The 25,308-nt window shown below is 39.3% G+C and overlaps 1 protein-coding gene across 3 annotated transcripts; it reads right to left on the reverse strand.

Moving 5' to 3' along the window:
- Window positions 1-357: 357 nt before the first annotated feature.
- Window positions 358-25,038, reverse strand: LOC115218852 (adult enhancer factor 1-like). 3 transcript variants are annotated; one of them, XM_036509364.1, is made up of 3 exons: window positions 24,293-25,038; window positions 1,481-2,717; window positions 358-1,447 (listed from the first exon to the last, which is right to left on the reverse strand). In XM_036509364.1, exon 3 carries the CDS (start codon window positions 1,376-1,378, stop codon window positions 383-385), a length of 996 nt encoding a protein of 331 aa, XP_036365257.1. In that variant the 5' UTR covers window positions 1,379-1,447; window positions 1,481-2,717; window positions 24,293-25,038; the 3' UTR covers window positions 358-382. The 3 variants fall into 3 exon arrangements, with proteins under 3 accessions (XP_036365257.1, XP_029644660.1, XP_029644662.1); XM_029788800.2 differs by having other exon boundaries at window positions 358-2,717; XM_029788802.2 differs by lacking the exon at window positions 24,293-25,038 and adding an exon at window positions 18,431-18,565 and having other exon boundaries at window positions 358-2,717.
- Between the last annotated feature and the right edge of the window lie 270 nt (window positions 25,039-25,308).

Below are 25,308 nucleotides of genomic sequence, written 5' to 3' on the forward strand. Positions count from 1 at the left end.
TATATATAATCAAAATAAGCAAGGATATCCAAGGTGGTGTAGTACAATCGTTTCATGCTACTTCATTTTATTAAACACTGTAAGTATTACATCAGTTTTAAAATGTCGAGCAATCTTCAGGCATTTAAAACTGATGTAATACTTAGTGTTTAATAAAATGAAGTAGCATGAAACGATTGTACTACACTACCTTAGATATCCTTGTTGCTTATTTTGATTATCTAAATCTTGCTGAACTTATTTATATATATATATATATACATATGTATACATACATACATATATGTACATACATAGATAGATACACATATACATAAAGTAGAAAAGTAGAGAGTGTGTATTAGCGTGTGTTGTGTGTTTTATGGATGTGTAGGAACCATTCTCAGTTGTCGCTAGTCTTATGCATACGTTTGTGCCTGAGCAGTGTGTCACTACGAGCAAACTGCTTGCTGCAGATAACACACTGAAACGGCTTCTCGCCGGTGTGAGTTCGTCTGTGTGTTTTCAGGTGATGCTTCTGTCCGAAGTGTTTCGAGCAAATGTCACAGTGGAATGGTTTCTCTCCGGAGTGAGTGCTCTTGTGGATGCGCAGCGTGCCGCGGCGAGCAAACTGCTTGGTGCATACGTCGCAGTGGTAGGGCTTGGAGGAGTTGTCGGACTTTGGGATCGCGGCAGCTGCAGCTGCACGGGCCCGCGAACGAGCCGCGGTCGATGCCGTCGTGTTCCGAGAGCGAGCCGGGGCCGGTGCCGTGACAGGCTGTGGGGGCAGCGGAGCTTGTGGAGGCGGTTGTGGTGCAGGAGACATGGGAGAAGGGGCCGAGGAAGAAGAGTCGTCGTCTCCATCATCATCGCCGTCCTCGTCGGCTTCTGCATCCTGGTCGGTCTCGGCGTCAGCCGGTTCGGTTACTGGGACTGGCGTGTTGTTCACCATGACAAGGGGCGTTGCTCTGTTGCCGCTGATGCTGACCATAACTCTCGCATTTGGAGGAAGTGACCCACTGCCACCACCACTGCTAGCAGTACCACCACCACCACCACTACTAGCACTGAGACCAACACCACTAGAACCACCACCACCACCACCACCAACCATAGCCATGCCACTGGCACCACCGCCACCTCCTCCACCACCACTGATAACAGAAGCGGCCGCTGCTGGACCTCCCATGTTGCTATTATTACTGACGCTGCTGTTTGGAATTTTCACAGGATGGTGGTGATTCTGGTAAGTTGGTCTCTGCAAGACCAGTGGCGCCACTGTCAGCTTCTCAACATTGTCGTTGACATGTGCCGTCTTCTGGTGTTTCTCCAATGTTTTACTCAGTAGGAATTTCTTCCCACAAATCTCGCAGTGGAATCGTTTCTCCATAATTAGCATCGTACCACTCCAAAATACATACAATAATACTTTCGCTCACCTTCTCTTTCACTTCTGTTACTGTTGTTGCTGTGGATGATTATACTTGAGTTGTTGTTGTTGTTGTTTACGATAGTCTTGTTATGGCAGCTGTTGTTGTAGTTGGCTTACTTTCAGTTCCAACAAGATCAACACACAAATATATATATATATGTGTGTGTATGGATATGTGTATAGTTTTCTTTCGTCACGAGTGTTGGACATGAAACATATGTGAGGGTTGTAATGACTGGGTACTTGTGACAGAATCCTGGGTACTTGTGACAGAATCCAGGGCTCCAAAAATGACCTCCACAAATTTATTGCAAAAATATACTCCTGAAATTTGATTTCTGGTGAAAACAAGTGTATATAAAAGTATATACACAACTATATGTATATATTGATGTATATATAGTGATGGGGAAGAGTCACTGTCGGTGAAATTTGGTGAAGAAATGAAGAAAATTCTTAAAGGCTGGTGCTTCTCATATTGTTGACTGTTGCGAAGAAAAAAGGATGAGGGTCTTTGGAGAAATAATGAGAGTGGAATATTTTGAATAATGTGAATATATCAACTTGAAAATGTGTTCATTTTGGTTTAGGGTTCAGATAAGGCCCCTAAAGAAAATATCCAGTGTTGGGGACTAAAACAGCAATTAAAATATATTCAATGAGTGAAAGGTGATCAGAGTGGAGTGTAGTGGAGAGTGTACGCAGCAGATGAGTGAGAGGTGTCCTGAGATGCCGAGTGTATCTATCGAGTAGAGTGCAGTGTCCATTGAGTGATTGCATTTAGAGTGTGGCTAAAAGATGAACGAATGTCCCCTTTTTTTTATTTTTTTGCTTTAAAAAAAAAAAAATTCTCCACTGGGTGAGTGCAGAAAGGGGTGTGGGTGAAGAATGTCCTTAAGACCTCGAGTAAAACAGTAGAGAAACAGAGATATAGAACAATGTCGAGGTTTGGTGTTGGAAGTGATGCACATGAGAAGAATTAGTGAACTTCATCCAGGAGAAACCGGTTGCAATGTTGAACCTTCTGGTTCTTTGTCCTGCTTTGAAAAGGGCTTCAGTACTTGTCTTCTGCCCCCGACACTTGATGCTTTAATCTTTAAAACTGTCTTGGTTTCAACTTGCTGTGTAGCCCAATATATTACTGGTACTTCACTGACACTGGAGGGAAGAGTAGCTGATGTCTGGTTGGTTTTTTTAAAAAAAATGGTTTGATTTTTTTCACTCCTCTCAGATAGAAAGTAATGAACACGGAGCAGATTCTCATTCACCTGGCATTGCACATTGGTAAGAAGGGGTCTCTAGGGATCTGCAATACAGGAAAAAAAAAAAAGACACATTTTAATAAACTCCATATATGGTGTTCACAAAAGCTGCTCCTCTCACAGCTCTTTCAGTCTGAATATCAACAGAAATGGATAAAATTCAAAGATAAATGGAAGAAGAATGTTTTTAACTGTTTCCTGACCATATTTCTAACAAAAAGCACAGACTGTCTTTATGAATTAGCACTTTTGTTACCATATTTCTGTTGAAACAAACTGTCTTTGTTCCACATAATTTGGAAAATGAAGAATTTACTGAAATGTCTGTTGTTATTACAAAGCATTCATGCTGGTGCCATGTGTGAGGCACCCGTGCTGGTGCCACATAAAGAGCACCCAGTTGTAGAAACTGTGCCAAAACAGACAGCTGGGGCCTGGTGCAACTCTCTGGCTTGCCAGCCCCGGTCAACCTGCCCAACCCATTCCAGCATGGAAAACAAAGGTTAGATGACGATGATGGTTAACCCTTTCTTTACTACATTTCTGTTGAGAAGCTCTGTGTTTCTTTCAATTACTTTAAATATAACAAAGAATTTAGTAAAATAACTTAGTTATCATTAAGCTAGTGTTAGGAACATAAATTGTGACTAAGGTTTGGTGGAAGATTTTAATTCAAAACTTATGAAAACAAGACATTTGTACTACAGAGCCAGAGCTGGTTTCAGCCGGGTTGGTATTGTTTCTCTATTATATATTTTAACCGTTTTGTTACCATATTTCTGTTGAGATGCTCTGTGTTTCTTCCAATTAATTTTAAATATAACAAAGAATTTAGTAAAATAACTTGGTTATCATTAAGCTAGTGTTAGGATCATAAATTGTGACTAAGGTTTGGTGGAAGATTTTAATTCAGAACTTATGAAAACAAGACATTTGTACCACAGATTCAGAGGCGGTTTCAGCCAGGTTAGTATTGGACGGGTTAAAATGCTATTTAGAACATAAAGGTTTTAATTTTGATTACTTTAAAACAGGAGTTTGAATCATAGAACTAAGGGTTGTCACATGTAGGGCTGGTATCAAAAGGGTTAATTTTTTGTCAATTTCAAGTATCTACATCAGTGGTTCTCAACCATTTAAAAAATATATTTAAGGATCCCCTTTGATTATTATTTTGCTTGGATAGACCCCTATAATCATTTGGTGTTTATGGCAACGAAACATGGGCTCTCAACCACTACCATCATGAATGCCCTTTTTGTAGCTCAATGGAAAATGGATCGAATCATGCTCAGCATCACATTGCAGGACCAGAAGACCAACCCCTGGATCTGACAGCACAAGTGAGCTGAAGGGCCATCAAAGGGAACAAATACAGATGGGCTGGTCACATCACTTGTCTGGAGAACAACAGCAGGACAATCAGGGCGTTGGAATGGGCGGCAAACTGGCGGCGAACTGGCAGGATCGTTAGCACGCCGGGCGAAATGCTTAGCGGTATTTCGTCTGCTGCTATGTTCTGAGTTCAAATTCCGCCAAGGTCGACTTTGCCTTTCATCCTTTCAGGGTCGATTAACCCTTTAGTGTTTGCATTATTCTACCAAAATTAATGCTTTTTCATCCACATTGCCTTGAACTAATCAGGCATTATCTTGTAGCTTTGAGATTTTGATGAGGTAGCTGTTAATTTTTAAAACAATATTGTAGGGTTGGTGTGAGAGACCAGATCTGGCCAGTTTGAACATAAAACAGGCAGAATACTTTTGGCCGGATATGGCCGGTTTAAATGCTAAAGGGTTAAATAAGTACCAGTTACGCACTGGGGTCGATATAATCGACTTAATCCGTTTGTCTGTCCTTGTTTGTCCCTACTGTGTTTACCCCTTGTGGGTAGTAAAGAAATAGGAATAGGCAGCAAGACAATGGACAAGATCAAGAGGCAGACCAAAGATAAAATGGGGAGATGACCTCACCCACTACCCGAGGACTACATGGCCACGACTAGGCAGAGGTGGAAGGAGTCCAGGGAAGGGTTCTCCCTTGAAGAGTGATGAAGCCCTGGATAAGGATGGACAAGGAAGAATCTGAATGCTAAAGGGTTAATACTCAAGAGTGGGGCAAGTCAAAAGGGTTTGGGTTTGCTTGGGTTCATGCAGGTATCAACTGCTTCTGTTCATAATAATTAATGTTTCTGTTGAAGTTAAACTGGACTTCAACAGAAACATAGCAACAAAAAGGTTAGTGTGATTTGACTGCTATTTCTAGACCAATGCAAAACCTGCAGAAGTTAGTGGAACGGCTGACAACTATGAAGGTTACGTCAATAGTGAAGAAAAGCTATTTCGCCTTCGATATCCATCTGCCAGCCTGGTGAACTGGGTGCCCTGAAGAAAGGGTCACAGGTGCTGCCCCCATTCTCCCCTCACTCAGCCATTAAAAATAAAAAGTAAACAAAACTAGAAATACCTCGCGGTATTTATGTCCAACCGAGTTATCTCCCCTTCTGTTTGCATTTTATGTCTTATGAGATTGATGAAATACCGGATTGATGAAACACCAGATTGATGTGACTAATGAAGTTCAGTGGGTCACAGTCATTTTTTTCCCGATTGACCCCTTTTGACTCCAATTCTACCTGGGTGGACTCCCATAACCATTCAATGTTTAAAAAATCCTATCATATTTTTAGTTAAATATTATTAGGAATTGTATAAAAAATTGTTAAAATATTTCGTAAAAATAAAACAAATTTATTCTTTTATACATTTCAGTCCTAAGGCTGTGACCATGCTGGAGCACCACCAGTGCAAGCACCTTTTCAGTGGCCAATCTTATGTGACTGGCTTTTGGTGAAGGAGGGTATTCAACACTGCTGCCCTCTTTTGGGTTTCCTGCCTTGGTATAACTTCATCTGGGACCTTGGATAGCAGGAAGTAGAGTTGTTTCTTGAAAATATCTACCCCTCTTCCATGATAATTCCTCAGATGTTTTGGCAAGGCGTTAAATAGCTGTGGGCCCTTGAATCTCAAACCAGTGCACAAAAATTTTAGTAACAAAATCTTATGTGGAGCCTCAAGGGTCAAGAACCAATGATAATCATCATCATCACCGTTTAGAGTCCGTTATCCACGCTGGCATGGGTTGGACGGTTTGACTGAGTTCTGGAGAGCCAGGAGGCTGCATCAAGCCTAAATTTGATCTGGCAAAGTTTCTACAGCTGGGTGCCCTTCTTAATGCCAACCACTCCGAGAGTGTAGTGGGTGCTTTTTACGTGTCACTGGCACAGGAGCCAGTCAGACAAGCCTGGCATCAATCATGTTTGGATGGTGCTTTTCACATGCCACCAGCACAAGAACCTGTCAGGGGGGTACTGACATCAACCATGATTGGTTGGTGCTTTTCACATGTCACCAGCACAAGAACCTGTCAGGGGGGTACTGGCATCAGCCATGATCAGTTGGTGCTTTTCACATGCCACCGGCACAGGAGCCAGTCAGGTGGACATGCCCTTTGATGGTGGTACTCCAGCATGGCCACTGCATGAAACCAGCAGAAGAAGAATTTACTACAGTACACAAGTGAAACATCTGTGGAGGTGAGTAACGTTTGTGAGAAGAGTACAGGAGGACAACAGCATGGCAGCGTGATGTTGCACCACGCTGCTGCAACATACAAGTGCAGCCGTGATACAGCATGGCTGCTGGGCCAAGTGGGTAAGGGATTTCACTATGTAATCACAGAATGTGAGTTCAAATCTACTGTAAGGTGGTTTTTGTAGCGTTTCTAGACAGAATGTTGTATTGTACATTACTTCTTGTCACCAACATCCACCTGTCAGGTAATATTTCTCCGTGGCCAGACATTTTCCACAGGAGTCTGGGAACAAACATCATTTGTATGGCAGCAATATTTCATTTACAACCATCACATGATATCAAAACAAGGAAACACACACACACATACGTTTTTACTTTCAGTATCGTTTTTTAATGTTCTTCTTAAGGTTTTATCATCAAAACTGGCCAAATACAACCTCTCACACCTACACTACAATATCAGTCTAAAAAACAAACACTCAGATCACCAAAGTCTCGAATCTACAAGATAATAATACGGGATTAATTTAACCCTTTAGTGTTCAGATTATTCTGTCAAATGTGATGTTTGTTTATTGAAAATGGTTTGAATTAATCCTGTATTATCTTGTAGTTTAGGGATTTCAGTAATGTGATTTTTTAGTTTTAGAATGACATGGTAGGGCTGAGGTGAGAGGCGAGAACTGGTCAGTTTCAGTATAAAACAGGTTAAATATTTTGGCCAGATATGGCCGGTTTGAATGCTAAAGGGTTAAAACAATGTGAGTAAAGATGCAGAACACTTGACAGAGATAATCTGAATGATAAAGGGTTAAGGGAGTTGAAGTCAGTCGCTAACAAAGTGGCATCACTTTTTGAGTCCTGAGAGTTTCCTGTGACTATAAATACAAGTTTGGTTGAGGTGTCGATGCACCACACACCCAAGTGTGCGCATCTGTTCACCAAAAGAATCTCAGATGGAGAATCCACATTAGTTTCTTTTGCTTTTTGTTTGAAAAACCTAGTATTTCTAGGTTTTTGTGAAAATGTATTAGCACATAAACAAATGCACGAGAGGCTTCTTTCAGTTTCCATCTACCAAAAAATTTACAAGACTTTGCTCGGCCCAGAACTATAGTAAAGGACATTTACCTAATGTGCTGCGCAGAGGGGCTCAACCCCAAACCACATGACTGTGAATTTTCTTAACCACACAACCACATAGGTACCTGGATGTTGGAAGTCGATCAGTTCACCTGGAAATCTTAGCTGTGATATACCAGAACCTTATGCAAATGGAGAGCCATCTCACTCTCACTATCCCTGTCACATTTCTAGAAAGAACTCTTCATTCTACACATCCAGAGCTCATTGAGCCAACAGCAATAAGCCCCAAACCACACAGAAATCTTATACAACACCCCAATGTCTTATCCAAAGGAAAATATTTATATCTCGTCCTGTGTTTCTCAAGAGAACCCTATAGTCTGCATTGCCTCAGTTCATCTAGCTCAGTGGTTCTCAACCATTTTTATTCTATGGACCTCTTTCACTCCTATTTTACCTTACTGGACCCTCAGTCATTTGATGTTTTAAAAATTCTGTTATGTGGCTGTGTGGTAAGTAGCTTGCTTACCAACCACATGGTTCTGGGTTCAGTCCCACTGCGTGGCACCTTGGGCAAGCGTCTTCTACTATAGCATTCGGCCAACCAAAGCCGTGTGAGTGGATTTGGTAGACGGAAACTGAAAGAAGCCCGTCATATATATGCATATATATATGTAAGCGTGTATATGTTTGTCCCCGTAACTTAGCGCTTCAGCATAAGAACCCGTAAAATAAGTACTAGGTTTACAAAAAATAAGTCCTGCGGTCGATTTGCTCGACTAAAAGTGGTGCTCCAGCATGGCCGCAGTCAAATGACTAAAACAAGTAAAAGAGATTAGGAATTGTACAAAAAAAAAAATTCTTAAAATATTTTGTGAGAGTAAAACAAATTTATTGCAACAAGACCTTAGGTGGATTGCCAAGGGCCATATGGTCCCACTGATCCAGGTGTTAGGAATGTCACCTGTAACAGACTGGTGTCCTATCCAGGAGAAGATTTATCTCTCACCTGTTGCTTTGAACTGAGGGAAAATTTGGGTGTAAGAAAAAAAGCAACAGATGTAGGGTTTAACCATTTAGCATTTCAACTGACCATACCTGGCCAAAATATTCCACCTGACCCTTCCGTTATCAACCCGGCTGAAACCGGCTCTGGCTCTGTAATACAAATGTCTTGTTTGCATAAGTTCTGAATTGAAATCTTCCACCAAACCTTAGTCACAATTTATGTCCCTAACACTAGCTGAATGATAACTAAGTTATTTGACTAAATTCTTTGTCATATTTAAAATTAATTGAAAGAAACACAGAGCATCTCAACAGAAATACGGTAACGAAAGGGTTAAAGTCAAACTGACCAGAGCTGATCCTCTCACACCTACCCAAGAAAATCCTTTTGAGCATAAACAATGACATCATCATCGAAGTCTAAAGATTACAGGAGAATGCAGGATAAATTCAAAACAATATGAATAAATAAGCCTTAGATTTGACAGAGGAATCCTGAAAGCTGAAGGGTTAAGAGAGAAAAACTCAACCGGTGCAGAGATGTGGTGTGTATGGAGGATGTCAGTTATATCTGGGGTATAATCCTAGCAGTCAGGATTATCCCCCAGATAATCTGGGAACAGTATTCATTGTATAAAGCGAGGACCAACAACATCTTTATCTTTCTTCACCCTCCATTGAGGAGCAAGGGCTGGGAACATTCCACTTTCCATTCCTCAGGTCAGTCAGATTTATCAATATTCTTCAGACCCTGCTTTGTTACCAACACAGACTTGCACAAGCGTCTTCCCATTCTGAACTTCACCTGATTCAGTGTACAGAGGAATGTGTAACAATTGCCCATTTCACCACATGAAACCAAGGGCCACTGCTTTGAAGCATTTTCAAACAAATTGACCCCAGGACTTGTTTTTTTGAAGCCCAGCACTTATTCTATCAGATGTAAACCCACTAACACCAGTTGTCAAGCTGTGGTGGTGAGACACACACACACAATAGGCTTCATCTGGTTTCCATCTACCAAATCCATTCACAAGGCTTTGGCCAGCCTGAGGCTATAGCAGAGGACACTTGTCTAAGATGCCAAGCAGTGGAACTGAACCCAGGACCTTGTGGTTGAGAGGTAAACTTCTTACCACAGCCATGCCACCACCTATGTAGGCCTGAACTTTACCTGACTTACCATATATAGAGAGAAAAAGACTAGAAATTTATCCAGGTAAATGTGTAAGTACCATCCACTTCACAGCATGAAAACAGGGGCTCTGTTACATAGCAGCAGACCTGAACTTTAACTCACATTGTACAGAGAGACTAGCATCCTATCCAGGGGTACAAGCTCTTATGTGCACCTTGTTGGTTTACTTTTTTGTCAGTTCCATCCAATGGCCTGTGGCAGTGCTGGAGCACCACTACTGACATTAGGATACGTTTACATTCTACCTGGCCCCCATGCCGGTGGCACGTAAAAAGCACCCACTACACTTGCGGAATGGTTGGCGTTAGGAAGGGCATCCAGTCGTAGAAACACTGCCAGATCAGACTGGGCCTAGCGCAGCCTTCTGGCTTCCCAGACCCCAGTCGAACTGTCCAACCCATGCTAGCATGGAAAGCGGACGTTAAACGATGATGATGATTTACATGTGTTAGATGTCATTAAAACCTACTTGATGAAGTAACAATATTTCAGACAATCATCATCCTCATCATTTATCATCTAATTCTCCATGCCTGTAGGGGTCAGATGGTATTCATTGAAGCAAATTTTCTACAGCTGGATGCTCTTTCTGTTGCCAACCTTTACCCATTTCCAAGCAAGGTAATATTTTCCAAAAACCTGGCCATGATTCCCACAGAAGACTGGAAACAAACAACATTGCTTGTATGATGATGATGATGCTTGTTTACAATCATCACATGATGTCTAGAAAGAGTACCCCCAAACACACACAATAGGCTTCGCTCAGTTTCCGTCTACCAAATTCCCTCACAAGGCTTTGGTCAGCCCAGAGCTACAGTAGAAGACACTGGCATAAAGTGCCATGCAGTGGGACTGAACTCAAAACCCCATGATTGGGAAGCCTTTTAACCACACAACCATTTATACATATAAAGACCCAACCATAATTTTCCAAGTTATTTGTTTGTGCGTGTGTGTGTATGAAGAGAGAGAGAGAGAGGGAGTTATCAGGGGCCTCATAAACATGGGAAGTTAAGGTTTTCAAGACTCTCCTGTAGACATTTTAACAACCAACAGAGAATTATTGGCCCCTTGCCTGGCAAAGACAAGTTAACTTGTCTTCACCCAATTTGTCCTTTTCAGTGTGCAATGAGTAAACTTGTCCAAAACATAAAATTTCAAAAACAGCCACAGAAGAGTTTATACGTCAGTTCTTGACATTTCTCTGTTTTTCGGGGTTTTTTTTTGACAAATTACACCCAGATGTCGAGCTCAGCTGATGACAATGAGCATGAACCTTCTATTAGAAGCTCGCAGACATTAGATAAGAATGCAAGGTGGTCTGATGAAAAAAAATTAATCTGAAAATGAAACATTTTCTCAAAAAAAAAAGTCATCGGGGAAGAGGTTAAAGATAATTACAAATTTAGTTTACCAAAGACCTGACATCAATAAAGAAGCCTACACTAGAAAACAAGGGTCACTCTTCTTGCAAGAAATAGAAGCTAAATCTCCTTCAGATCAATCCATACCATCTTAAAAACAAAGTATGGTTTAGAAAAATGTAGTCTTAGATATACAAAAAAAGATGGAATGGTCATGAATGGAACACATTTGTTATAGGTCTGCTTGACCATGACACGCATTTGCCTAAACCAGGGGTCACCAAACGTTTTCGACCGTCAACCCCCTTTAGCCACTTCTCCTTCTGCATCAACACCCTCCTCATTTAAAATATCTTAATACCCTACCATACCATATCTTAAATGCGCATTGGGTACTGGTGCTGGCAATTAAAATTTTAGCTAAAATATACATGAACGACAAATTAAGGAATTCTATTGAAGACGACACACTTTTTATATATAAAACCACCTATACGAGTATTGTGTATTAAATTTTAAATTTTTATGAAATTGTTTTCACGGTTAGAAAATGTAAAAAACATATCATATTGCTGGAATATCTTTTATTAAAACTGACAACATCAATTCTCAACTGGCGTCCGTGCTAGCAGGGTGCAAGAGTGTGATCATTGACAGAGCGGCTAATCAGCTTAAGGCACCATTCGAGCGTGATCGTTACCAGCGTCGCATTACTGGCACTCGAGCCCCATGCTAGTAGGGTATTAAGAGCACCATCCGAGCGTGATCGTTGCCAGAGCGACTATCTGGCCTCCATGCCTGTGGCACGTAAAAGACACCATTCGAGCGTGACCGTTACCAGCATCGCCTTACTGGTACCTGTGCCGGTTGTATGTGTAAAAGATTCGAGCGAAGTCGTTGCCAGTGCCGCCTGACTGGTCCCATGCCGGTGGCACGTAAAAGCACCCACTACACTCTCGGAGTGGTTGGCATTATGAAGGGCATCCAGCTGTAGAAACTCTACCAGATCAAGATTGAAGCCTGGTGCAGCCATCTGGTTCGCCAGCCCTCAGTCAAATCGTCCAACCCATGCTAGCATGGAAAGCGGACGTTAAACGATGATGATGTTGTTGATGATATACCTCTCGTTAGAGGAGGTGGGAGATGAGCAAACAGAGGCCATTATAGTTACAGTAGACACAAATGAAAGGGGAGACAGCACGTCTATGGATCAAAGATTGGAGCATGTTCGTTAGTGATTTCATATTAATTCCATTCTCTCTGAATGTGGCCTGGGATATCTCTGGGTCACCATCAACAGGAGGAGAGATTCTCAGTGATAGTGAAAGCCAACACTTGCAATAACGGAGAGGGCTCGTTTTTATATTTTACTTGTTTCAGTCGTTAGACTATGGCCATGCTGGAGCACAGCTTTGAAGAATTTTTAGCTGAATGAATCGACCCTGGTACGTATATTTTTTAAGCCTCATACTTTTTTCTAGCAGTCCCTAGCAAACTTCTTAGCGCACAGCCACACCTAATCTCTGAAGTATTTAGGTTTTTTGTTGTTGAAAGGACAAAACTGATAAGTTCCTTCCCACCAGGAAGATACTTTCAAAATGTCTATTCATGGAATCAGCACAAATTTGGATTGTTGTGTCTGCTGTAGAATTACTAAGGAAGGTTATGAGAGGAACAAAGGGTCATGTCCCCTGCATTAAGAGTGGGTGTTGTTGGATGTAACAGCAAGGTCTTTGATGCATAGAAGGAAGAGAGTTAGGGGACAAAACTGGGCCCAGGGTTTATGCCAGAGTTGATAGAAAGTGGGACGGAAAGACCTGCTCCATCAACACATCTGATAGGAAGCTAAAGTTCTAAGAGAGGAAAGACAAGTGAGGTCCATAGGCAGGCAATTGCAATTGGACATTTGCAAGTTGACAAGAATCAATAATGTATAAATTGCTTGCTAACACAACCAAAAGCTTTGCTGATGTTAAGCACAACAACATGGGTTTTTGCTATATTTCTCTAAGGTGAGAGCCTACAGCTGGATGCCATAGAAAATGCCAGCAGTGGATGTGACTTTATGGAAACAGTACTTTGGAGTAAAGATTGTTTGCTAACATAACATGGCAGTCCTGGTTTAGGACGAATGTTGCTGTAATTTAGCCCCAGGAGACATCGTCTCCAGCTGGCTATATGACACGATCTGTGTCCTTATATTTTCAAACAAGGGAATAAGGTCACAGATCGTGTCATATAGCCAGCTGTAGACGATGTCTCCTGCGGCTAAATTACAGCAACATTCGTCCTAAACCAGGACTGCCATGTTATGTTGGCAAACAATCTTTACTCCAAAGTACTGTTGCTGAATATCTCACGTTGTGAGATTTAAAAATAGTAATTTTCTAAGTACTGATGATAATTGAGAGAGAGAGAGAGAGACAGGTAGACAGAGGGATTCAAGGTGTAGAAGGATGGTCATCGTTAATGGGTGTCCCCATTACCTCTATTAGAAGTGAGTGGGATAGGATGACAGTTGGCAGAGAAGAGATGGTTACTATTCTTGGGGGATGGTTTTAAAGATTAGGGTAGATCCTTGTTCAGAGGGAATGATTGAAAACTTTGGTGAATACAGGGGCAGGCAGGTGTGTGTGTGTGTGTGTGCAAGGAAGGATTTGGAGGAGGCTTGCCTGTGGGGTTGGATGCAGTGTAGACAGCAAAAGAGAGTAGCCGCTTCTACAGGTGTGTGTATATGTGTGGAGGGTATACTGGTCACATTGCCATTATTGTTGAGAAGTAGAGGTAAAAAGCATTCTGCAAAGAAGACAAAGATTCTTTCGATGAAAGACAAAAAGAATTGGTTTCAGTTTAGTAGGCAGGATAGACTGAAGGCTATGGGATTCATGAAAGCATCTCCTATGGTACAGAAAGGTCAGTTTAACCCAGTAGCATTTAATCTGGCCATATCTGACCTAAATATTTAACGTGTTTTATGTTCAAACTGACCAGATCCAGCCTCTCACACCTACCCTACAATGTCATTCAAGAAATATAGAAAGAAACCACTGAAATCTTGAAGCTACAAGATAAAGTGTGATTAATTCAAAAGATCATCATCGTCATTTAACGTCTGCTTTCCATGCTGGCATGGGTTGGACGGTTTGACTGAGGACTGGTGAGCCAGAAGGTTGCACCAGGCTCCAATTTGGATGCCCTTCCTAACGCCAATCACTCTGAGAGTGTAGTGGGTGCTTTTATGTACCACAGGCACGAGGGCCAGTCAGGCGGTTCTGGCAACGACCGCACTCAAAGGGTGCTTTTTTATGTACTACCTGCACAGGAGCCAGTCCGGCAGCACTAGCAACAACCATACTTGAATGTTTTTCACATGCCACTGGCACATGTGTTGGTATGGCAACACTGGCAACGATTGCACTCAAATGGTGCTTTTTACATGCCACTGGCACAGGAGTCAATCCATGGCCCTGGCAACAATCACGCTTGGATATGCTTTTAACATTTCACTGGCACTCATGCCAATCAGGTGCTTTGTTTACACTTGCCTTAATAGGTCTTCGCAAGCAAAGTTCATTGTCCAATGAATGAGGGGCACTCAAAAGGGGACCAGATACACCCTACAGTCGGATGTGCTTTTAGCATTCCACTGGCATGAGTTCCAATCAGGCGATACTGTCATCGGCCGCATCAGCAGTAAATAAATAAGTTAAATAACATTTGACAAAGAAATCTGTCCGTTAAAAGGGTTAAAGATAAAACAATACAATTTCGATAAACTTTACAGCAAATATACATAAGAAAACATTCCAAATCATAGATATTTGATTTGTTTCATTTGGCTTTACATAGTTTTCATTGTCAGAATGGGTTGGACAAGTATATAAGTGAGACATCTTTCACAGCCAGATACATCTTCACTATCATTTCTCTCTCTCACTACACATTTTTGCTCTCCTTACCTCACCCTCTAAATCATTCTCTTTTGATTTCCATCTGGGGTATCCACGAATCTACTCTACAGCAAGACACCAATATGTGTCCCTTCTAAGCCTTAAATCTCTCAACTGGCGCAAAGCCACACCCCCTCAATACTACTCTCCCCTCTCACCCTTCCCAGTTGAAGGGGTTTTGTCATGCAAGGTACTCGGTGACCCTGCCGGTGCTGGTGCTAGTGCCACATAAAAAGCAGTACCCTCTGTAAAGTGGTTGGCATTAGGAAAGGGCATCCAGCTATAGAAACAAAACTACAACAGACAATGGAACCTGGTGTAGCTCCTGTCAAACCATCCAACTGATACCAGCATGGGAAATAGATGTTAAATCATCATCATCATCATCATCATCATCATCATCATCGTTTAGCATCCGTTTTCCATGCTAGTATGGTGATAATGATAATTATGATGATAATGATGTCCCTGTTTTTTTCAAGTAAGGGATCTCTTATACCTCAAATCTTCAAAGGCACAACACAAACAGAGATTTTGTCGAAAGGGGAAATGAAGACCCTCACTGCTTTAAGATTAGCTTTTTTGTTTTTTTTGTGAGAGGTGCAGGTGTAAACAAACACAGGACACACCTGTCTCTGGAGTTTCCATCTACCAAACCCACTCACAAAGCCTTTGATGGATTGGAAGCTGTACTAGAAGACATTTGGCCAAAGTGCAGCACAGTGGGACTGAACCCAAAACCATACCGTTACGATGCAAACTACTCAGCCACACAGCCACACCCATGCCTTTCTATACATACAGACATTTGTATATACACACACATACACAGTGATTAGGCATACACACACACACACACACACACACACTCCATGATTCATAAACTGCAGACTGATTGCAATGTCTACAAAACACAAGGACAAGCAATTTAAGGGTATTTCCCCTGCTACCGTAGGTATAATACTGTGGCAGCCTCTGGTTAGAGGATAATGTCCTCTCTAGCTTCCACCAGTCTCGGAAACCCTAAAAAGGGTCGTGAGTGTTGCTCTTCCATTTCTGATTAAGCAATTGAAAAAAACAAAAAACAATAACAGCTAAAACTATCAAGCTCCCTACTGAATGTGGGCCTTCATCACTGCCCTACAAAGGCCTAAAATTCCCTTTCAGTCTGTTTTATATAGTTTCAGCTCTGATACACTGCTGACCCATTTTCAAACATAATGTTATGGAAATAGATAATGCTGTAAGCGAGCCAGTCTGCTCCGGGCCCAAGGACTGAAATTTTGGAGGGAAAGGGCTAATCAATTACACTGACTGCTCAACTGGTACAAAAGGATAAAATGCTAAGTCAACCTCGGTGGAATCTGAACTTGGAATGGAAAAACGGATGAAATATCATTAAGCATTTCATGTAGTATTCTAACGATTCTGCTAGCTCCCACCTGAGATGAAGTTATAAACACCAGTATGGAGAACACTGGGTCACAAAACCCCTTGAATAAATAAAAAAAATCAAAAGCTGCCTTTTTAGCACAATCTTCTCCATGCTATTATCTAGTTTTATTGTCTTAGAATTTCAGTTAAAAAATACAGAAAGGCTCCTATTTCATATTTCCTAAGTTTCTCTCTTCTACTCTTTTACTTGTTTCAGTCATTTGACTGTGGCCATGCTGGAGCACCGCCTTTAGTTGAGTAGGAGTGGCTGTGTAGTAAGTAGCTTGCTTACCAACCAGATGCTCCTGGGTTCAGTCCCACTGCATGACACCTTGGGCAAGTGCCTTCTATTGCATTGAGTCGACCAAAGCCTTGTGAGTGGATTTGGTGGACAAAAACTGGAAGAAGCTCGTCGTATTTGTATATATATGTATGTGTGTATATGTTTGTGTGTCTGAGTTTGGCCTCCCACCATCGCTTCACAACCGATGGTGGTGTGTTTACATCCCCGTAACTTAGCAGTTCGGCAAAAGAGACTGATAGAATAAGTACTAGGCTTACAAAGAATAAGCTCTGGGGTCAATTTTCTCGACTAAAGGTGGTGCTCCAGCATGGCCGTAGTCAAAAGACTGAAACAAGTAAAAGAGTAAAAGAATATATATGTAGCCTGTATTGTCAGTCCAGCAAACTGGATTGACCAGAGTTATGTGCCTTGTTCAGAGGCACAGTACAATGGCTGCGGTACTAATGTTTGAATTTATAATTGAGAGATCAATAGTCAATCAGTTTAAACTTACAACCATTGTGCATCTACAATCTGTGTGCCACTGAACAATTGAGGGTTGGGTATGAATTACAAGTAAAACACAGCCTCTTCAGAACAGAGGCCAACCCCACCAACCAATTTCACTTCACTCAGCTGAACCCAGAGTCACCAAAGATTTCGAATCAGGAACCTGTGATATACATTCAACTATTTAACCCCTTATTAACAGGAGAGGAAATAACAACACCCCCAACACACCATCAAGAAATAACAGAACAAGGGGCAATGAAATAGAAGTAAATATACATTAATTCATTCAAGAACAATGAAGGCTCGTGGCCCAGTGGTAAGAGTGTTAAGCTCAAAGCCATATGATCGCAGGTTCAATTTCTGGACTGCTTTTAAATGACTACCAACCACCCATCTAGAAATGATACAAGGGGCGATGAAATAGTAAATATACATTTATTCATTCAAGAACAATGAAGGCTCGTGGCAGGAGTGGTTCGAGTGTTAAGCTCAAAACGATAAGGTCGCGAGTTCGATTTCTGAACTGCTCAGTCTACTCGGCTGTAAACGAATACCTGTCAAGTGTTAGTTCAGATGTACCTCCATCCAACTGCAACATCCTGGATGCCCCCTGTCGATTAAGGGAGTGGGGGTGAGTGAGTCTAAATAGGTCCCCAAACAATTATACTTGTCACCAGGTCAAGCTTGCTTGAAAATGACAGCCATGACAGGAAAGAAGCAGAAACGATGGTTGTTAAACCTAAGGTTAAGCAGACCTATAATCCAGCCATGACTGCTCCGTCTTTCAGTTCAGACATAGTGTATCTAGGGCTACATTATTCTATGTATGTCGCATCATTTTTCTTTCGTTGGTAGGGTGTGACCTGAAGAGATTTTGGCTGTTGTTTCTAACAGGTATACAGAGTTAATAAATACATTTTGTACTGTTTAATGGAGTTCAAATCGTACCGTAATTCAGTATTTTTTTTCCAGCCACTGTGAGCGGGGGCGCTTTAGTCCACTTTATACGCCTTTGCCACATATCTGTGGCGTTGTGTCGATGAGGGGGGAAAAAAATCAATACACTGATTCTATCAAAAGAATTATAGTTCCCGGGTGACGCTGCCAAGTTACAGTGACACAAGAGTAAATAGAAACAGCCAACGAAACATATTCAGGAAATAAACGAGAAACTTTCATAGATTAACGAACTACACACAACCACAAGCAATCATTCACACCAACAAACACAACACCGTCATTCGGTCAGCTAGAAACACCAGCCAAACCACTCGCCGACGTCTTAAAGAAGGGTTATTTTAGATAGCGTAGACCGACCTTACCTCCTCCTAGAATGACTGGGTGATGTTATTGCGGCCGTCCCGGTCTTTCATTATGGGATTTTTTGCACAATCATCAACAGAAACACGCGTAACAATTTACACAGGTTCTTCGAGCAAACTAGAGCGGAGCACTTCATGTTTGCGCGCGCGTGTGTGTGTGTATAAAGTGAGATAAACACGAGTAAGCATAATGTATATATATATACTCGTAGGCACCTGCCCTGGATGAAGAAGGAAATGCAATTTAAGCTCACATTTATCTCAGCATTACTCCTATCTATAACCACGCTGGCTTTGGCGTCCACCACACTATATATACATACATAATATATTATACATACATATTATATTATATTATATTATATTATATATATATATATATATATACTCAAAATAAGCAATAAGGACATCTAAAGTTAGTGTAGTACAATCGTTTCATGCTACTTCATTTAATTAAACAATGATTGATTGATATGCATAATACCATACCAAATTCTGGTGCCTTTAACTTAAGTACCATATTCAACTGAATATATATATATATATATATATATATATATATATACATAAAATTATTTAAGGGTAGAAATTGATATTTATCAATTAACACCAGTGGTCTAGCATATTAAAAAAGAATCCGAAGATTAAAATATTTATATACACCAATTAAGGACTGAACACGAAAAGTGGACAGTCAACATGCTAGATATAGACGTCAAATGGCGATTTGACGTCTATATCTAGCATGTTGACTGTCCACTTTTCGTGTTCAATCCTTAATTGGTATATATAAATATATATATATATATATATATATATATATAACTTACACACGTGTAAAAACATTCACACACACACATCAATATATGTCCTTAATAGGATTTTAAAACATTTATTAATGAAGGCGACCCAAGAAGAGAGGCAGGTGAAAGAGAAATGTCCTGAGATGTGGTATAAATAAATAAATAAATCAATTGTAACCGATTTTTTTTTGAATTTGAAACTGAAGAAGCAGAGAGTCTGCCGCAAACGAGATAGGAGGTCGATTGTCGTAAAACAGCCGTAGCAACTTGTAAATGTGTTTGTTTGAGATTGTTGAGAAGGTAAAGGACGACGACGGTCGATAGATAACAATAGCACACACATACACACACACACAGGCATAGTACGGGCATTGCTAATTAGTCTTTTAATCATTGTACCAATAAAAAAGCATAAATCTGTGTCCCCCCCCCCACCTTTTTACAATTATTCCATTTACATGTAATGTGTTTTTATAGGAATTGCAGATCGACCTCATTGCCACTTCTAATTTTGATCGACCGCCGCGGAAGGATGGAGCAAGGCAAAGCTATCTTCAGCGGGATTTCGACTCAGAAAAAGGCGAAGCATCGCAGAAAAGCTCCAGTATGGCAGCGATCTGCTGTGTAGAGTATAATAATAAATAAGGAAAGAATCGAAATTGTATGAACCGTTCATGCCTTTTTTTTTTTTTTTTTTCAAGGGCATCAGTGACGTAAGAGATTATCTGGACTCGGGACTACTGTCGTAACAAACAAATAATGATTAGTATTAAATATTATAATAAAGATGACGATTAGGTTCGAATGAATGAAGAATTTCGTTTTATTGGTCCAAGTGGAGCAATTTCCGACATGGAAGGCGAAACTAAAACTACGGGGGAGTCGGTTAATGGTTTGGGAAAGAAAGCGGGAGAGATGTGGGATGTTGGCTTCAATTAAAGAGATTTATTTTGGCGGCGAAGCGAGAGCCGTGTGAGTGATAAAGTGGCTTAGCCATTGTAAGAATATTGGATCAATGATGGATAAAGACAAAGTAGGAAGGGATAGAGGAGGGAAATTGTGTTGCTGAGATTTCAAATATTTCCCTTTCATTTTATATCTTCTCTTTTATCTTAATTCTTTAATGCGAAATGTTTCAAGGAAAAAATTTTAAATGGGGTCAAGAATATGAATAAACTATTTAGTGGTTATTTTTCACAGATTTTTTTCTTCTTCCTCCCAGCCGGTCCAGCTTTTGTAAACAACGACCAGGTTTGTCTGGCGCCTATGGCAATAATTGGCGCCATTAAGCTGCATTATATTATTATATACATTAATAATTTCTGGCTTTAAACGGACAAGAAACTTGGCCAGAATTACAGGGGAAAGGCAACGGACCGGGAATTATACTTTCGCTCGACAGCCCATGGACAAATCGGTTTAAACACGGGTTCGAAACTGTGTCACAATTATAGTCTAACGAGAAACTGACACAGTAACAAGGTCTCAAATGTTCCGTTGTTTTTACACACACATTTTATATATATATATACACACACCATAGAGATATGAATGTATGTATATGCACATAGAAAGTATACAAATAACGCTAAAGTGAAAAACAATAAACATTTCTTTTAGCAAAAATATTTTTCTAGATGTAGCTTAGCCCCAGGTCAGCCTTGATAGAGTATGTCAACGACGCCCGAGCTATGATCATTCAGCCTTTTTTTCCCCCAGGTGTAATGTATCTAACACTACATTAGACAATACTAACCCTAAATAGATGTCTCCTATTTTTAGTAGAGTGTGATTTGAAAAAGATTCAGCTGCTATTTCTAACAGGCCGAGCAACCATGCAGAGTCTCCCTTAATAATGAATGAAAAACCAGACTAACTTCCTTTATTATTATTGTCTATTTTAGCGACGAAGTTTAAATAGGTAAAGAATAAAATCGACACCGATCAAGGCTTGAAACCAGAATCCCGGCACCCAGAACTAGCAACTACATCCTGTCTAGTAGCAGTACTATTCCATGGCCCCTAATATTCAAACCTTTCAGCTTTGTCATCCATCTCTAAAGTAAGCATGTCAAAGGTGTATAGTCGACACTGAAGAACATCCGACATGATATTATTTCTTGAGGTGTTGTAATGCCGGCAGGCAGACAACGTCTGGGAGAGGGAAATCTGGAGAAAATTCAAAACATAAGTCGACATTTGTTTATCAGATTTCACCACAAAGGCCGACTTCTTCAATAGAAACAGATGGCTCACATCAGTCATTTCAAAGAACTTGGCACATATTTCTCATTGTAAATAGGAATATAAAGTCCAGCAGTCCTATAAAAGGATTAGCTTATATTTTAACTCTATCTATCTAAATGGAGGGATAGATAGATAGATAGATATATAGATGTAAATATAGATAGATGGATAGATATTGAAAGCCAAGTCTCGAGTCAGTCGGTACTCGGAGTCTCTCATTACCGATCTTCAGGCAAGAATTCCACTCTGCTTGATAATATTGAGTACTTGCTCAATGTGATATTATTAACCATTAAGTATGTATATATGCATATAATATATATATACACATACAGAAATATGTAGGTAGATATATAAACGTATAGGTATATATGTATATACATGTGTGTATACACACATGTATGTATATGTATAAGTAAATATATAAACGTAAATATATATATATATGTATAAATGTGTGTGGGAAATGTATGTATATATATATATATACACACCTCGAGGGTTCGTTGAGTGCTGTCTGAAAATAGATATGTCTCTGAGACAGGCCCAGTTTTGTATAGGGCGGTCTGCGCCGTTTGGCACTGAATAGATGCATTACAAAAGGGTGTATTTAAACAATTTAATCTTCCATTTCAGGCCTAGATTAAACAGGCTTTGTTAGGAGTCGTGCATAAAGCTACATGTACAGGTGTGTGAATGAGCGGCACCGCTAATATAGAAATATATATTTCCATGCAGAGAGAAGAACTATCTTCATGGACATATATATATATAGACAGAGAGAGAGACAGATTGATAGATAGATAAATAGATAGATAGACAGAGAGAGACAGATTGATAGATAGATAGCTGGATAGATAGATAGATAGATAGATAGATAGATAGACAGATTGGTAGATAGATAGATAGATATAACTATCTACATGTAGGCTATTGTATTGATGTATAAGTTTCTGTAGTAAGTTTATGTAGGAGACAAACAGACATATTTTTCTATTTGACTTGAAGCAGTGTTTGGTGGTGATGAATTCAAACTTGGATCTTGTCCGTTAGAGCAATGTAAACAGACTCCCTCCTCCAAGTAGTGACAGACACACACACCAACGACTGAGACAAACCTACTACAAAAGACATACTTTCACCTACGATGACCAAGAGCCGGTCCTATTATACATACATACACATAATCATATATATATATATATATATATATATATATATATATATATATATATATATATATATGTATGTGTGTATTTTAAATGGTTTAGTTTGTTGAGCAAAGAAACGGTTCTTAATCAAAGCTAAAAGTTTTGGAGAATAAGGCATAAATAAAATTATACACACACCGTGTGTGCGTGTGTATGTGTAAATATCAAATGTGAAATGTCTCTATGTATCTCTCTTCCCTCCATCGTCTTGACCCTCAATTAAAACGATCAGATAATACACACGTACAAATATATACATATATACACATATATGTCTATTATACACACGTCTATCATATAATACACACGTACAAATATATACATATATACGTCTATTATACACACGTCTATCATATAATACACACGTACAAATATATACATATATACACATATATGTCTATTATATGTCTATTATACATACATAGATACAGGCATATTAGATAAAAACTTGATAAGGCCATTCTAATGTATATCATATACACACATATATACACATTAAGTTAAGAGTCATTTAGTAGAGATCTATCGATACTGAAAGGCGACCTGGTTCGAGCAATAAGTCATCAATATAATTTGTTTACTGATCGATGGGGAAATAAATAAAAATCAACATAATTTCGGTGTTTGAGATGCTAAGTTTTTGGAATAGGTAATCTTCCAAGCCGTTTTGCCAAACCGGCCGCCAAACAGAACTAAACAAACACTGGCGAGTGTGAAAAATGTTTATATTAGCTTCTTGCCACAGAGATTGAACCCCCGTTCGTTGTTTCTCCTGCACACCACAAAAATCAAACAATAAACACACCACCCACACAGACACACACATATATATACCATATATACACATTATATATATATATATATATATATATATATATATATACATATATACACATTATATATATATATATATAAATATATGCTTATAAACATATATATATATGCTTGTGTATATATATATACATATACAAATTATAAATATAAAAAAAAACACATATATGCATATATTCATTATATACATACATATATACGTATATATACACACATATATTTATATACATACACATCATATATAATATACATTATAGATGTATATATAATTAAAATAGTTATAATAAAATTACCGCGTATATATATACATATATAATATATATATATATAAATACATACATATATATATATAATATATATATATATAATACATACATATATATATATATAATATATATATATATAAATACATACATATATATATATATACACGGATCGTATCTATAGCCTTATAACTATATCCTTATATATATATATATATGTATATATATATATATATATATATATACACATATATATAAATACACGGATCATATCTATATCTATATTCTTTTATATGTATGTATATATATATATATAATATATATATATATATATACTAAATATATACATATACACACGTACACGTTGTCTGAAATTAAAGCATCAGAATATTATCCATTTGCAGAGGTGGATAAAAAAAAAAAAAGAAGGAAATCGCAAGAAATGGACGGATTAGGCGGCACGAAGGAGGATATTTTGTGAAAAGAAGAAATCCCTTCAGATCTTACCTTGAGAAAATCCATAATTCCCCGAGACAAGAGAGAATGGGGGAAGAAAAAGGCCGCCGAATGTCTGTCGCCGTTGTTTCTTTTCCTCCTGTCTTCACCCTCTTCTCTTCTTTCACACTTCGATTTACTTTACACACCCACAAAGAAAAGCCTTACCGGGTGACATTATTTCAAACAACCACCTTGGGTTTTCCTCTTCTCTGCCGAAAACCAGGTTCGATCCTCGCTTCCTTTCGAATTCATTTATTTATTCTTTCTTTCTTTCTCTCTCTCTTCTCTCTTTTATTTATTTATTTTATTATTACTTCTTCCTCCACCATCATCATCATCAACATCAATATTATGATCGCCGTTGGTGGGGTTGTTATTGTTTGTCACCCTTTTTTCTGGTCTTTCTCCTCTCCTTTTCTTCTATTTTTTCCACATATTTTGTCAATACGACAACAGTATTACTTAAGACGTGTATATGTATATATATATATATTTATATACACACACTCATATATACATACATGCACGTATATCTATGCGTGTGTGTGTGTGTATGTATGTGATTCGATGCGTGATGTAAAAATAAAGGCGTAAAACTTATCTCATCTTTATCTCAGACTCTTTTCTTTCTATAATGTTAAACCGTTAACCTTTTTTTCTTAAATAAATATTCGACCAAAAAAATTTTTTTTTCAAAAATAAAATCTTTAGTCAGGGAGATTTTTTGGATTCCCCTAGGTTGTTACCTCCCCTGCAAGAAGAACTCTTTGTTCTTCGCTCTTCAGTCATTTCCGGTGTTTCCAGGAGAAATTCTCACAAAATAAATGAATGACAGGTTGTTGGTGTCTGCACCGGAGACGAACCAGTCTAGTATCCTCGCTGCTGATATTTTGCGATTACATTCATAATTAATGTATCTACAACACAGCTTTTAATTACTCGAGTGTCAACAGACAAGAGAACAATTAACAACAAATAGAATGGATGCTTTGCCTTTTTTATTTTTCCCCCCGATGTTCACCCTT

This window comes from Octopus sinensis, linkage group LG14 (assembly GCF_006345805.1).
Source record: "Octopus sinensis linkage group LG14, ASM634580v1, whole genome shotgun sequence".
In the NCBI taxonomy this organism is placed as follows: Eukaryota; Metazoa; Mollusca; class Cephalopoda; order Octopoda; family Octopodidae; genus Octopus; species Octopus sinensis.